This window comes from Aspergillus vadensis (assembly GCF_003184925.1).
Source record: "Aspergillus vadensis CBS 113365 unplaced genomic scaffold BO88scaffold_1, whole genome shotgun sequence".
In the NCBI taxonomy this organism is placed as follows: domain Eukaryota; kingdom Fungi; phylum Ascomycota; class Eurotiomycetes; order Eurotiales; family Aspergillaceae; genus Aspergillus; species Aspergillus vadensis.
This window is the reverse complement of record NW_020292039.1, coordinates 1,950,173-1,962,790: the sequence shown is the minus strand read 5'-3', so window position 1 is coordinate 1,962,790 and position 12,618 is coordinate 1,950,173. Positions and strand designations below refer to the sequence as shown.

Here is a 12,618-nt window from a genome sequence, read left to right as displayed (position 1 = left end):
GGCGAACCGTAAAACTGCTCCGGCTCCTCCGATCTGGACGATTCGCTACCATTGTGTCTACTGGAGTTCATACTTTCTTGGCTCCATTACACCAGCTGGTTTCCCCAGGTGACGGCTAGCGGTTGGTTGATAAAACCCCAAGTTTGGAGCGTGGCATAACGGGGGATCGTCGCCTTCCGCCTGGTCTGTAACCCCTGAACCACACCTGGATTAACGGCCATTCCCCTCGTGTCTTGAACGACCGAGGTTGAATTTCTAATAGTCCGTCGCACGGATCCACGGCCGATCCTACATACAAAAAGGGCTGCCCATCACGGAGCACGTACCACTCTGGGTAACCGCCGCGGAGCCAAGTGTTTGTGTTAGTTTCCTATTCTGTCAAGATCTTTGGGCCGGCTAGAAATGCATGGATCCTAGTGCAGTATGTCCTGCCACAATTCCTTTGATTTTCTGCAGAATTCACTCGTCTCTTTTTGTGGCCATGGTCTCGATTCTGTTAATCGGTGGCATACTCCCAAGATACAGTCTGACCCCAGCAAATAGGTCGTTTCATTGTTTCACAACTCAAATCCAGACTTCAATGGCACGGTCATGGACTAAATGAGTTGAATTGCACCATGGACTCGGCCGCCATCATTCGCCAGCATCGAAGCAGTATCCGCGTTCTACAGCCGTAAGTATTCATTATACCCATTTTCGGCCACTTCTGGGCGACGTCGATACTGACCGTAACAGAGTTCTACGCGCATACGCACTTGGTTATTTATCTTCAACTACTCCTAGAGTAATAACCTGTCTACGGCGAATTCGGGGGCATGGCTTAAGCTTCGGAGAGCAGCTCAAGGAGGTATGTTAATGTTACCCTGATAGCATTAAGCCCGCTGCACCTGTGCATCGTTCGTGATGCGTATACACACATGGAAATTTTCGCTGCCCTACCCGTCTACAATCAGGATAAGGCCGGTGTACTCACTCTGGCTATGCAGTTGTCCACCACATTGACAAGTACTCTACGGCTGGATGCTTTCCCGGCATTCTGTGCTGTACTCGTAGGGGGCTCAACCGTCTTTCCCTTGATCCTCTTACGATGTCTTGCGCATCTCGTTCGTAAGCTGGGTTTAAAACCCGGTCGTTCTAATGCATTGCTTCACATGCGACTGGCTAGACTTGTTTCTGCGTTACTGTCCGCTTGGTTCAGTTTTAATATTCTGAATCAGAAGCCTATCAGGTTGCAGAGAGCCTGCGACGAATGTCAAGGTGGTACTGATCCAAAGAATGCTGCAGACCAGAGAAAGCTCGGACCGGAGCCGCATAACCATCCCCAGTTGGCAGGTAGAACCATGGACCTCACTCTTTTCAGCCTTACAAGAGCGGTCGATTTGATGGTCTACATAAGTTGGGCAAATTGGCGGCGATGGCGAAAGTCCAAAAATCAGTGGAGTCTAGTGGAGCGTGTTGCTCCTCAACTCGCAGATGCGGGTGTGTTTGCCACGAGCGCAGCGATAGTTATGTGGGCATGGTTTTATATGCCTGAGAGGCTACCAAGATCTTACGGTAAATGGATAGGAGAAGTAGCAAAGGTGGATGGCCGCCTGATCGAAGCACTTCGCCGTGCTAGGCAAGGTGTCTTTGTGTACGGAAAAGACACCGGGCAAGCATCACTACTTCAGTCCATGTGCAAAGATTATAATTGGCCTGTGGAATGGGGAGACCCTTCCAAGACTATCCCGATACCGTGTGAGATGGTCCACATGGGTAGTGGTCATAGCTGTGAAAAGCATGCTCTGTCTCGGTTCACTCGAACATTCAAGTTCGCCTGTGCTACCTACATACCTCTGCAGATCATCTTTCGTTTGCGGTCAGTGAAGTCCATGGCATCCCTCAAACAGCCTATAGCTGCTGCCTTGCGCTCATCTGCCTTCCTTGCTTCATTTGTGAGCTTGTTCTACTACTCCGTCTGTCTTGCAAGAACGCGGATCGGCCCCAAAGTATTTCACCGCGGAACAGTAACTCCAATGATGTGGGATTCTGGGCTCTGCGTCGGCGCCGGATGCCTGATGTGCGGTTGGAGCATACTCGTGGAGAACGCACGGAAGCGACAGGAGATTTCACTATTTGTGGCTCCAAGGGCTGCCGCAACTGTTCTGCCAAGATACTACGAGAAACAGGTGAGTTCAGATACTTTCATATTACCCAGTGGTTGCAGAGCTTGGGAGTTGTCACACTCGTCTTGCCGCTCTCTGCGCCATCCCATTCTAGCTTCGTCGAACATTGTACCACTTTCTAACCGTTGTGGCTTATCTAGTATCAACACCGGGAACGTATAGCATTTTCTATCAGCGCCGCCATTCTTCTGACTTGTCTCCAAGAGAGACCTGATATGGTTCGGGGTGTATTTGGTCGGATCGGTAGAAGCGTGCTGGCGTGATTGCGCTGAGCAAATGGCGTTTGCGACCGGACCTTTACATGTATAGACTTATTGTTGTTTCTTTCGTCACTCTCTCTGTAACTATACAAGGTATCATTAGCGGTTCTGATATGTATTATTATGCTATCATTATTCGTCGAGGATTCAGGGAACAAAAGCAAATAATCTAGCCAGGTCTGTAGGTTTTTCTCTCTCAGAACAAAGCCATAGGGCAAAGAATCGCCATCTTGGTCAAGCGGAAATCTCCCGCCCAGATAAGATTATCTGATCTCATGTTTTTCTCCTAGCCCATCATAGATGCCCGTTATTGGGAAACCGGCACCCTAAATTTGGGAAAGCCCAAGAATAGAAACCCGACGATCTCTTTAGATATTCAGAATGTCTAGAAGCTCACCTGAAACAGAAGACAAATGTTTCAGAGCTAATCTTGACCTAGGGGAAGATCAACCATCCTTGACTTTACATTGGCAAGATAAAGGGGTCTCTAATATGACCAATATTCGGAGTATCGCTTCATCGGATATTCCTGCATCCAGGATGATTCTCAACAAGCTCTCTCTGGGTTTGAGGCATCTTATTATAGAACTCAGGGTACTGCATACTTCAGTACACCTAGAGGTACTTCTATTTGAACATAAGGCATGTAATCACATCATAAAAGAACTTCGTTACAAATGTGTGGTATGCTACTAAGCACCTACTACTACTTGCCCTAGAGGTATATATTGCCGAGGCCAGAGGTGTTCACATTTGCTTGTTAATCGTTCTCATATAGCCAAGCACCACAATTCTATACAGATAACCACAACGAGAATAAAAGTGCTTAACTTGTCCATATTTTTAAGAAGACCAAATTCATAGCCCTGGCAAGATGAACGAGATACTGAATATGGTAGTCATTGAGGGATATATTTCCTAGAACAGATAAGTCCCGGCTATCATCGGGAGCGCGGAACAAGGAAGGCGGCACTAGAGGCGGTATAATACAACCGACAGAAAAGCATTGCCTGATCATATCACGTGCTTCAGGTACCTTATCCCAATCGGAGTTCTAGATGGCATCTCTCCATATCTCCCCGCAGCGCATATAATCATTGACGATGTTCTCGCGCCCGATCTCCTCATGGGGTCGGCTTCCGTGGTCGGGCCCCGGCCTCCGCCCGGCCACCATCACAAATACACGATGTGTTGACTCTGGGAGGAGATTCTTCACTCGCAATTCATGTCTCCGGCAGAATATCAACGCACCTTTCAATACGCCACAGTCGAAAAAGCGCAATGCGTCGACAATGTATGTTGAAGGGTCGCAATGGCATCGGCACTTTCCGTTCTAATAGGTTATAGGTACTATACAGCCAGTCTTATTCTCGGAACCGTTGCGCTTGCCTATGGCTCCGTCCCTCTGTACAAAATGGTTCGACAACCCTGCCCTTGAATTCTAGTCTGCGGCAGAGGCTAACGGCTTCACTCATACAGATCTGCCAGCAAACCGGCTGGAACGGTCAACCCGTAGCTACTCACCGTGTAGGTGACGGCGATACCTCTTCCCGCGTCACCCCGGTCACCGACTCCCGTCGTTTGAGAATCACGTTCAATGGATCAGTTTCGGATGTTTTACCATGGAAGTTTACACCGCAACAACGTGAAGTTCGAGTTCTTCCGGGCGAGACAGCACTTGCATTCTTCACAGCGACAAACAAGGGCCCAACGGATATCATTGGTGTAGCGACGTATAGTGTCACACCCGGACAGGTTGCTCCCTACTTCAGCAAGATTCAGTGCTTTTGCTTCGACGAGCAGAAGCTGAATGCTGGAGAGTCGGTTGACATGCCGGTGTTCTTCTTCATCGATCCCGACTTTGCCAATGATCCGGCAATGAAGGGCATTGACACAATCACGCTCTCATATACCTTCTTCAGTAAGTCTCCAGATCAAACCAATGATGAGGTATCATGTGGCTAATCAATGTGAAACAGAGGCGCGATATGATGACAACGGTGTCTTGAAGCCATTGCCGTCGAGCTAATGGCATGACTGATTGTTATGTACTACATACCAGGAGCCAAGCGATTGGACTCTCTACGACAACAGACTCACAGTAAAATGCTTTTGGAACGTATATACCCGGAATCACCCTGGCCTTGTGACATCCAACGGAATGTCCTAGAGACCTGGCTCGCTCCGATGTGACCCTCCAAGCAAAGTCGGAAGACCCATCTCTCCTCTTGCAAGGGCCAATTATGAAAACCTGAATCTGATGGTCCCAAGCACCCCACTGACCATCTTTGTATCATAGATAGAGCATGTACATACAGAGAACTACTGAAGCTTTTCGTATGGAATGGGTGGGGTGTTAATTCATGTATAGTATTTAGGCGTTCAAACGTGAAATATAAACAATCCCAAGGAATCAATGCCATACATCCATCACCTCAATGTAGACAATGATCTGTAGTGTTCCTCTGGCTACTAGACCGTTTCGATTGTACTATATCTGCAATGATTTTGTAGGGCTGAACGTGATTGGTGAGTCCGCTGCATAGTCAGCATAGCGCACGGACCGCCAATTAAGCTCGCGTGTCACGTCCGACGCGTCTGCGCTCGGCCTAAGCTATCTATCGGCTCTGAAGGGAAAGCATACTTCTGAGTGAAGACCTAGAAGCCTTAAACTATCAAACTGCACACTCAATTGCAAAATGGCCTTGCTAGTCGACAAACTGCGGCCGCGGTCGCTAGATGCCCTCACATACCACCCGGAGCTGTCCGCGCGACTGAAATCGTTGGTAAGGCAATTCAAGCTCACAGTATCTACCCCGAGTACAATCCTCACAATGATATTAGGCGCAAAGCGGCGACTTCCCTCATCTGCTCATGTACGGACCCTCAGGCGCAGGGAAAAAGACACGAACCATCGCGACACTCAAGGAATTGTACGGTTCCGGAGTCGAAAAGATCAAGATCGACGCTAGAGTCTTCCAAACGACAAGCAACCGCAAGCTCGAGTTCAATATAGTGTCTTCGGTCTATCACTTGGAGATCACCCCATCGGATGTTGGAAACTATGATCGTGTCGTTGTGCAGGAGCTGTTGAAGGAGATTGCGCAGACCCAGCAGGTCGATCTCTCGGCGAAGCAGCGCTTCAAGGTCGTTGTGATCAACGAGGCCGATCATCTTACTCGTGATGCGCAGGCGGCGCTGAGACGGACGATGGAGAAGTATAGTCCCAATCTGCGATTGATTCTATTGGCCAATAGCACCTCGAATATTATCGCTCCTATCCGGTCCCGTACCCTGCTGGTCAGGGTTGCTGCTCCGAATGAAGAGGAAATCTGCACTGTACTGAGGAACGCGGCTAAGAAGGAAGGATGGCCTGAGGCAAGTGGGTTGAATAAGAGGATTGCTAAGGAGAGCGGGCGTAATCTTCGTCGCGCGCTTCTGATGTTTGAGGCTATCTATGCTCAGAAGTACGTCCCAGATTGGTTATCTATTGGGGTGTTAGAGCTAACGTAGTCTGCTTCTGTTTCTAGTGAGAAAGTTACGGATAACACGCTCATCCCACCGCCCGACTGGGAAGCTTTGATTGCGTTGACAGCCGAGGAGATTCTGGCTGAGCGATCGCCAGCTCGTCTGTTGCAAGTCCGCGCACGCTTATACGACCTTTTGACGCATTGCATACCACCGACTACCATTATCAAGGTTCGATCAGTGCGTTTTGGGCGATTGAAACAGAAGTGCTAACTGGGCTCTAGTCTTTGACATTCAACTTGATCACAAAGGTCGACGATGCTCTAAAGCCTGATGTCATCAGGTGGTTGGCGTTCTATGAGCACAGGATCACTCAAGGCAGCGTAAGGGCTCTCACTTGCTGCATGCATGTCCAAGATACGCGACTAATATCCTTCGCAGAAAGTAATCTTCCACCTCGAAGCATTCGTTGCCAAGTTCATGCGCATATACGAGAGGTTGGACTACCCCCAAATACCCCGAAGCTGCTCAATTTATTCGCTAACCCGTGCACAGTTATCTTATGGGCATGGAATTCTAAAATTACGAAGATAATAATACCCAACGATTCTTAATGACTTCATTGTACACTACCGGGGGTCCTATCTCATCTGGGCCACTATGGGACTCGTAGCTGAAACCCACCTCAATATTTCAAGCATGCATTACTTCTATATCTCTTAAAAGCCACAAGATTTAGACATATCTTGCATTAAAAGAATGCACACTGAAACCCTGGTCCCGACTAACAGCAAGCGAATCAACACCCAAATAAGCACAAGCAAAGTACTACCACCAACCACAAGTAGCACATCCTCGTATCCCCCAAACCCAAGCTAACAACATGTGACCAAGCATCAAGATCATCCGAAAACAGCCAGGAACAAAACACGAAGTGGGCGTTACTTCTCCACAGAACCTTGGTAGAGATGACATCTTGATCGTCTAGATGGCTAGTAGATAGACTACGTCATCATCCCATGGGGTGATGATCCACCACAACCACACATATCCCCCCCGACATCTTCTAAAGACTCTGCGAACTATCTAGCTACCTTCAAGAGCAATTAACTATTCATTAAATATCACACATACTAAACATCCACTTTGAATAATGTCTGGCACTAATCTCATGGATATCGAGCCTGGTGGTGAGAACACGCAGTATGTCTAGCCTTACTACATTTGTTTCTTAAGGTTGAAATTGATGCTGATGGTGGTTGTAGGTATGAATCTATCCGGTTGTTTACGGAGACACCGGAGAAGCAGACGGGCCAGTTGGGTGGTATGTTATAACTATCTTCATCAGTCCTAAAGGCTATGTAGCAGCCGACTAAGTTGCTCGCAGGCCACTCCCAACATACCGTCAGCGAGATGAGAACAACACTCGACGACAACCAGAACGGAAACGAGGAGCAGTACAGGGATACGCCCCTGGCACGACAGCTGGAGAAGGGCGAGGGTACGACAGGTCTCACGGGAATTACAGATATAGGTAGGTACAGTTAAGTTTGATATTTCTCTTTTTCCTAACTCCGCATATTCATATGAAAATACATCGACACCTGCGACAAAGCGGAAAAGAAAATAGAATAAAACATGACAGATATAGAGAGTCTAGAAGCTGATGATGATGATAATGTACACAAGACCTGAAGCCCGAAACCCCAGAAGAGGGTGCTGCGCTGGCGGCGAAAATCAGGAGAGAACAAGGGTATGGACCTGGTTCGGGCGTCGGGGCTTAGATGTCATGACGTTGTGAATGAACCGGGTTGGATTGACGTGATTGAGAGGTTTGGTTGAGAGAAAGCGCTTTGAATTATTGGGGAGCAGAGGGACTGGAGGAGGACGAGGTCGAGGTCGGGGGGTTCGGTAGGTCCTGAGTACCGAGGGCTGGGCTTCTGCGTGCGCGTTTGAGGCTCTCCAGAGTCACTCCATTGCCAAGTTTCGTCAGTCCAACGACCGGCGGGTCGCCCTTCTTTACGAATTCCCAGAGGCCTGCCGCAGTTGTATTATTAGTTCACCGTATGTCAATAATTGAAGGTATATCATCAAGTGAGAGTAACGTACCGGGCAGCTTGTGACCGGCCAGACGGAAGGCTTCCCTGGCGACCTTTTCGTGCAGATCACCCTTGAGCTCAAAGACGATTCTGCTCACGCCAACCTTCGCGGTCCAGTAGTCGAACTTTCCCTTACCCTTACCCATACGCTGTTCATTGCCCTTGGTGTAGACACCGATGTTTGCGCTCACGCGCTTGTACAATGTGTAGTTCATACCTCTCAGACGTCTCTTAATCGTATCCTCTGCAATTTTCAACGACGCAGCGGGCAGCCGGCGGTCGTGGTCTTTCATCCGCAAGCCATAATCACCCCAGACGACAGTGGTACCACGGGAAGAACCACCAGTTGCGACATGCGGACGACCCTTCGGGGACTTGGATCTCTCGGCGAACTTAGGGGTAAGCCAATCGAGGGCAGGCGAGGTCGTCGAGAAGCATCGCGATAGCGGGAAAGCCGTGAATGGCGTCGACAGACCTACTGTACGGCATCGAAGTCAGGATATAAAAACTTTTCTTGGGGAGGCTTGCGGGAATCTCACACGACGGCCGAAGGAAGGCCATCTGAGGCCCCGAGAACATCTTCAGCTGCGGACCCATTGTGAATCGTGGCAATCGGCCCTGCTTGGACTGAATTGGGGGGACCGGAAGGATGATGGATGGACCGCAGACTGACTTTCAGGCCATCGGCTTCACTCCAGCGCCGATTCCACTTCCCGAAAGGGAAGAAAGTGCTGCGCACGTGCCACACGCGTGCCACCCTTAGGTAAGCCAATTAAGTCACGTCTCCCGCCGGCGAGCTCCAGGCAGCGCGTCGTGTTTCTTGGGAAGCTGCCTGTGCTGTGCTAGTTGGGTGTGCATCAGCATCGTTTCTGGGTCGCTTAAATATCCTGCTCAACCATTGCGCTCCGGGGCATGCTCCATTAACCATCTGTCGCCATGCCTGCTGATATTCGGAGCTTTTTTGGCGGCAAGTCTAGTCAAGGCTCCAACCCATCTCCCGCGAAGCCCGCGCCGAAGAAAGAGGTACCTAAATATCCCGCTGCGCATAAGCATTCTATACTGCATGCGAATCGCCGATGAATTACTGACATTGGTACCAAATTAGGAGCCTTCTTCGAGAAAAAAGAGTAAGAGAACTGGTCATCAGTCTTGTCCCGCAATATCTTATTGATGCGCGTACAGGGACTAGAAAGGTTGTAGACGACAGTGATGAGGAAGAAGTTGTCGCTACCAAGACCGCAAGCCCGAAGGTGAAGGCTCCGAGCAAGCCGTATGTCTGCCCTAATGCGACTGCCCGCTGTAGTTTGCTGACAATTACTCAGAAAGCCAGAAGTATCGAAGGGTGAACCTACAACTTCGTCAGACTATTTCGCATCTAGCAAGAAGAGAGGCAGGCCTGCCAAGGAGACCAAGACATCTCAGCCTGCTGTCACCGAAGAACCTGAAGCGAAGCCATCCCCGAAACCGAAAAAGTCTACGAGCACCGAAAAACCTGCACCAAGACCTCAACGCGGTACACGAAAGGCTACTACAGTCGTTGAAGACGAAGAACTCGGTGACGATGACATCCATGCGACAGAATACAAGAAACCGGGCAAGGGGGATGATGATTATGTCGAGGAAGAGGACAAGGACAGCGACAGTGATTTCGAGGAACTTGCCGTAAAGCCAGCCAGTGCCGCCTCCGGAAGACAAGGACGAAAGAAGCAGGCAGCCGCGGAATCGGATGAGGATGTGGTTATGGAGGACCTGCCCAAGCGACCTTCCAGAGCTGCCAAGTCAGCCGCCTCTCAACCAGCGCGCAAACGCAAATCCGAAGTTCTTGAGAAGGACGAGGATTATGACACCAAGACTAGTCCTAAGAAGGCCGCGGAGACGAAAGCCGCTCCCCGGACACCTAAGAAGCCAAGGGCATCAGCCAAAACAGATCGACCTGAAAGCAAGGAAATTCAGGATATATTTGACAGCATACCTACGATCAGACCACCCTCTCCTCCGCGCGAGACTGGTGAAAAGGCCAAATTCAACTACGCTGCTCACGCACAGCGCTCGCGGTCACCAGTAGCTGGGGGGGCGGATATACCACAGGGAGCGGAAAATTGTCTTGCAGGGCTGTCTTTCGTTTTCACTGGTGTCTTGGACACGCTCGGCCGCGACGAAGGGCAAAACTTGGTGAAGAAGTATGGTGGTAAAGTCACTGGGGCACCTAGTTCCAAAACCAGCTATGTTGTCCTGGGAGCGGATGCCGGACCCAAAAAGCTGGCAACGATTAAGCAGCACAACCTAAAGACAATCAACGAGGAGGGGCTTTTCGAGCTTATCCGTCGACTTCCAGCCAATGGTGGAGATGGGAAAGCGGCAGAGCAACATGAGGCGAAAAAGAAAGCAGAGGAAGAGAAAATTCGCGCGATGGCCGCTGAGATCGACCGCGAGGAGAAGCGCAAGGCGGCGGCTGCGCGCAACACGGCTCCCTCAGGACCTCAACCGCCTTCAAGTTCGCAAAGTACGACGCAAAGCACGAAGACTGACGACCGCCTGTGGACCACCAAATATGCGCCGACCTCGATGAATATGATTTGTGGTAACAAAGGTGTTGTCGAGAAACTACAGAACTGGCTTCGCGACTGGCACAAGAATGCCAAAGCTGGCTTCAACAAGCCAGGGAAGGATGGGTCAGGAATGTATCGCTCTGTCATGATTCACGGACCGCCTGGAATTGGCAAGACCACAGCAGCACATCTGGTGGCAAAGCTAGAAGGGTACGATGTCGTGGAGACAAATGCAAGTGACACAAGAAGCAAGAAGCTCGTGGAAAACGGCCTTCTCGGTGTTTTGGATACGACTTCGCTACAAGGCTACTTTTCGGGTGTTGGGAAGAAGGTGGAAAGTGCGAAGAAGAACTTGGTCCTCATCATGGATGAAGTTGACGGCATGTCCGCCGGTGATAGAGGTGGTGTAGGAGCACTCGCTTCCATCGCCAAGAAGACTCACATCCCGCTGATTTTGATCTGTAATGAGCGAAGGCTCCCGAAAATGAAGCCTTTCGATCATGTCACATATGAACTTCCGTTCAGGCGGCCGACGGCCGAGCAGATTAGAGCCCGGCTGTCGACCATCTGCTTCCGCGAGGGCTTGAGGATCCCGCCTCAGGTCTTGGACAGCCTTATTGAAGGCACCAACGCGGACATCCGGCAAGTTATCAACATGCTTTCAACCGTGAAATTAGACCAGACAAACCTAGACTTCGAAAAGGGGAAGCAGATGTCTAAAGCATGGGAAAAGCACATCGTTCTGAAGCCCTGGGATATCGTCGGCAAGATCCTCAGTGCGCAAATGTTCTCGCCAAGCTCAAAGGCTACGTTGAATGACAAGATTGAACTCTACTTCAACGATCACGAGTTCAGTCCTCTGATGCTTCAAGAGAACTATCTGAAAACACGACCGGCGTTGACTGGCGCCTATCATGGCAGAGAACAGAAGCTGAAACAGCTTGAACTAATGGACAACGCTGCTTCAAGTATCAGTGATGGTGATCTCGTCGACAAGATGATTCATGGTACTCAGCAGCAATGGAGTCTGATGCCTACCCATGCCGTGTTCAGTTTTGTCCGGCCAGCCAGCTTTACGTACGGAAACATGATGGAGCGGCCCGGGTTTACTAGTTGGCTGGGACAGAACAGTAAACAAGGTTTGTGCAATCTGTTGGCTAAAATAGTTTGCAGTGCTAACACCAATTATAGGCAAGCTTTGGCGTTACATCAAAGAAATTCAGGGTCATATGCGTCTTCGCGCATCTGGTGATCGAGATGAGATTCGACAACAGTATATGCCGCTCCTCTGGGACAGGCTAGTCCGCCGATTAATGGTCGAAGGCAAGGATAGTGTCGACGATGTCATTGATTTCATGGACAGCTACTTCCTTACGCGCGAGGACTGGGATGCCTTGGTAGAACTTGGACTGGGACCTATGGATGAATCCAATGTGAAGCTGCAGACACAGACGAAAGCAGCATTCACCCGGATTTATAACCAGCGCTCCCATCCCCTCCCCTTCATCAAGGCCAGTAGTATCGCTGCTCCGAAGAAGATGCCGAAGGAAAAGCCCGACATCGAAGATGCCCTTGAGGAGTCGGATGAGGAAGAGGTGCTCGAAGACGACTCAAAGGACAATGCCGAGAGCGAAGAGCTTGATTTGAAGAAGGACAAGTATGTTCGCGTGCCCAAGAAGGCTGCGAAGGGCGGAGCAGCCAAAGGAAAGAAATCGAAGAAGGCAGCAGCGGGCGATGATGATTTTATCGACGACGAGGAAGAGAAACCCAAGAAGGCTCGAGGCCGGAAACCTAAGGCCAAATGATCTAGAAATTGGGAGAGCGACGGAGTCATTACCTCCGGTTTATGTCCATGTATTATCAGTTCTGTTAGTATAATGAGCGGACTACTAGCGATTTCACCATCAGCAGTGGATGATTATTGTTTTTGTGTGATTGCCATAGCACTATCTTGGAATGAATCACTCCAAATGTATAATAGACCATATTATAGAATTCCAAGGGTGTACTGTGATTTCTTCATTATAGAGAAGGAGAGAGAGTGCGTGCTTCGTATACTGGGTAGTACCCCGCATCT

General features: G+C 49.8%; 6 protein-coding genes across 6 annotated transcripts; 5 read left to right on the top strand and 1 right to left on the bottom strand.

The window, feature by feature from the left end:
- The first annotated feature begins 167 nt into the window (after positions 1 to 167).
- BO88DRAFT_400381 (uncharacterized protein) lies at positions 168 to 2,563 on the top strand. Its single transcript, XM_025705554.1, has 5 exons — positions 168 to 421; positions 544 to 673; positions 736 to 847; positions 987 to 2,168; positions 2,306 to 2,563. The coding sequence occupies exons 2-5, from the start codon at positions 618 to 620 to the stop codon at positions 2,426 to 2,428; spliced, it is 1,473 nt and encodes a 490-aa protein (XP_025568491.1). The 5' UTR covers positions 168 to 421; positions 544 to 617; the 3' UTR covers positions 2,429 to 2,563.
- Positions 2,564 to 3,485: 922 nt separating this feature from the next.
- BO88DRAFT_400379 (cytochrome c oxidase assembly protein) lies at positions 3,486 to 4,844 on the top strand. Its single transcript, XM_025705553.1, has 4 exons — positions 3,486 to 3,719; positions 3,773 to 3,842; positions 3,905 to 4,346; positions 4,405 to 4,844. The coding sequence occupies exons 1-4, from the start codon at positions 3,529 to 3,531 to the stop codon at positions 4,452 to 4,454; spliced, it is 753 nt and encodes a 250-aa protein (XP_025568490.1). The 5' UTR covers positions 3,486 to 3,528; the 3' UTR covers positions 4,455 to 4,844.
- Positions 4,845 to 5,058: 214 nt separating this feature from the next.
- BO88DRAFT_440095 (replication factor C subunit 5) lies at positions 5,059 to 6,612 on the top strand. The gene is made up of 6 exons (XM_025709758.1): positions 5,059 to 5,211; positions 5,270 to 5,892; positions 5,956 to 6,124; positions 6,178 to 6,276; positions 6,335 to 6,390; positions 6,449 to 6,612. The coding sequence occupies exons 1-6, from the start codon at positions 5,125 to 5,127 to the stop codon at positions 6,471 to 6,473; spliced, it is 1,059 nt and encodes a 352-aa protein (XP_025568489.1). The 5' UTR covers positions 5,059 to 5,124; the 3' UTR covers positions 6,474 to 6,612.
- Positions 6,613 to 6,947: 335 nt separating this feature from the next.
- Positions 6,948 to 8,119, top strand: BO88DRAFT_400377 (uncharacterized protein). The gene is made up of 5 exons (XM_025705552.1): positions 6,948 to 7,096; positions 7,159 to 7,217; positions 7,281 to 7,427; positions 7,583 to 7,929; positions 8,002 to 8,119. The coding sequence occupies exons 1-4, from the start codon at positions 7,047 to 7,049 to the stop codon at positions 7,675 to 7,677; spliced, it is 351 nt and encodes a 116-aa protein (XP_025568488.1). The 5' UTR covers positions 6,948 to 7,046; the 3' UTR covers positions 7,678 to 7,929; positions 8,002 to 8,119.
- On the bottom strand, positions 7,327 to 8,629 carry BO88DRAFT_400376 (mitochondrial 54S ribosomal protein uL16m). The gene is made up of 2 exons (XM_025705551.1): positions 8,003 to 8,629; positions 7,327 to 7,930 (listed from the first exon to the last, which is right to left on the bottom strand). Exons 1-2 carry the CDS (start codon positions 8,283 to 8,285, stop codon positions 7,752 to 7,754), a joined length of 462 nt encoding a protein of 153 aa, XP_025568487.1. The 5' UTR covers positions 8,286 to 8,629; the 3' UTR covers positions 7,327 to 7,751.
- A 203-nt stretch (positions 8,630 to 8,832) lies between these two features.
- BO88DRAFT_400375 (replication factor C subunit 1) lies at positions 8,833 to 12,551 on the top strand. The gene is made up of 5 exons (XM_025705550.1): positions 8,833 to 9,015; positions 9,098 to 9,119; positions 9,175 to 9,262; positions 9,315 to 11,680; positions 11,733 to 12,551. Exons 1-5 carry the CDS (start codon positions 8,929 to 8,931, stop codon positions 12,344 to 12,346), a joined length of 3,177 nt encoding a protein of 1,058 aa, XP_025568486.1. The 5' UTR covers positions 8,833 to 8,928; the 3' UTR covers positions 12,347 to 12,551.
- The last annotated feature ends 67 nt before the right edge of the window (positions 12,552 to 12,618 follow it).

Bases quoted from the DNA above. Each gene is read 5' to 3' on its own strand.
- BO88DRAFT_400377 (XM_025705552.1), top strand. From the start codon at position 7,047: ATGTCTGGCACTAATCTCATGGATATCGAGCCTGGTGGTGAGAACACG. The intron at 7,097-7,158 runs GTATGTCTAGCC...TGGTGGTTGTAG, and splicing joins CCTGGTGGTGAGAACACGCA to GTATGAATCTATCCGGTTGT. The intron at 7,428-7,582 runs GTAGGTACAGTT...AATGTACACAAG, and splicing joins CACGGGAATTACAGATATAG to ACCTGAAGCCCGAAACCCCA.
- BO88DRAFT_400376 (XM_025705551.1), bottom strand. From the start codon at position 8,285: ATGAAAGACCACGACCGCCGGCTGCCCGCTGCGTCGTTGAAAATTGCA. The intron at 7,931-8,002 runs GTACGTTACTCT...CAACTGCGGCAG, and splicing joins GGCCGGTCACAAGCTGCCCG to GCCTCTGGGAATTCGTAAAG.
- BO88DRAFT_400381 (XM_025705554.1), top strand. From the start codon at position 618: ATGGACTCGGCCGCCATCATTCGCCAGCATCGAAGCAGTATCCGCGTT. The intron at 674-735 runs GTAAGTATTCAT...TGACCGTAACAG, and splicing joins AGTATCCGCGTTCTACAGCC to AGTTCTACGCGCATACGCAC. The intron at 2,169-2,305 runs GTGAGTTCAGAT...TGGCTTATCTAG, and splicing joins CAAGATACTACGAGAAACAG to TATCAACACCGGGAACGTAT.
- BO88DRAFT_400379 (XM_025705553.1), top strand. From the start codon at position 3,529: ATGTTCTCGCGCCCGATCTCCTCATGGGGTCGGCTTCCGTGGTCGGGC. The intron at 3,720-3,772 runs GTATGTTGAAGG...AATAGGTTATAG, and splicing joins AAGCGCAATGCGTCGACAAT to GTACTATACAGCCAGTCTTA. The intron at 4,347-4,404 runs GTAAGTCTCCAG...AATGTGAAACAG, and splicing joins GCTCTCATATACCTTCTTCA to AGGCGCGATATGATGACAAC.
- BO88DRAFT_400375 (XM_025705550.1), top strand. From the start codon at position 8,929: ATGCCTGCTGATATTCGGAGCTTTTTTGGCGGCAAGTCTAGTCAAGGC. The intron at 9,016-9,097 runs GTACCTAAATAT...GTACCAAATTAG, and splicing joins AGCCCGCGCCGAAGAAAGAG to GAGCCTTCTTCGAGAAAAAA. The intron at 11,681-11,732 runs GTTTGTGCAATC...CACCAATTATAG, and splicing joins GGGACAGAACAGTAAACAAG to GCAAGCTTTGGCGTTACATC.
- BO88DRAFT_440095 (XM_025709758.1), top strand. From the start codon at position 5,125: ATGGCCTTGCTAGTCGACAAACTGCGGCCGCGGTCGCTAGATGCCCTC. The intron at 6,277-6,334 runs GTAAGGGCTCTC...TATCCTTCGCAG, and splicing joins ACAGGATCACTCAAGGCAGC to AAAGTAATCTTCCACCTCGA. The intron at 6,391-6,448 runs GTTGGACTACCC...ACCCGTGCACAG, and splicing joins TTCATGCGCATATACGAGAG to TTATCTTATGGGCATGGAAT.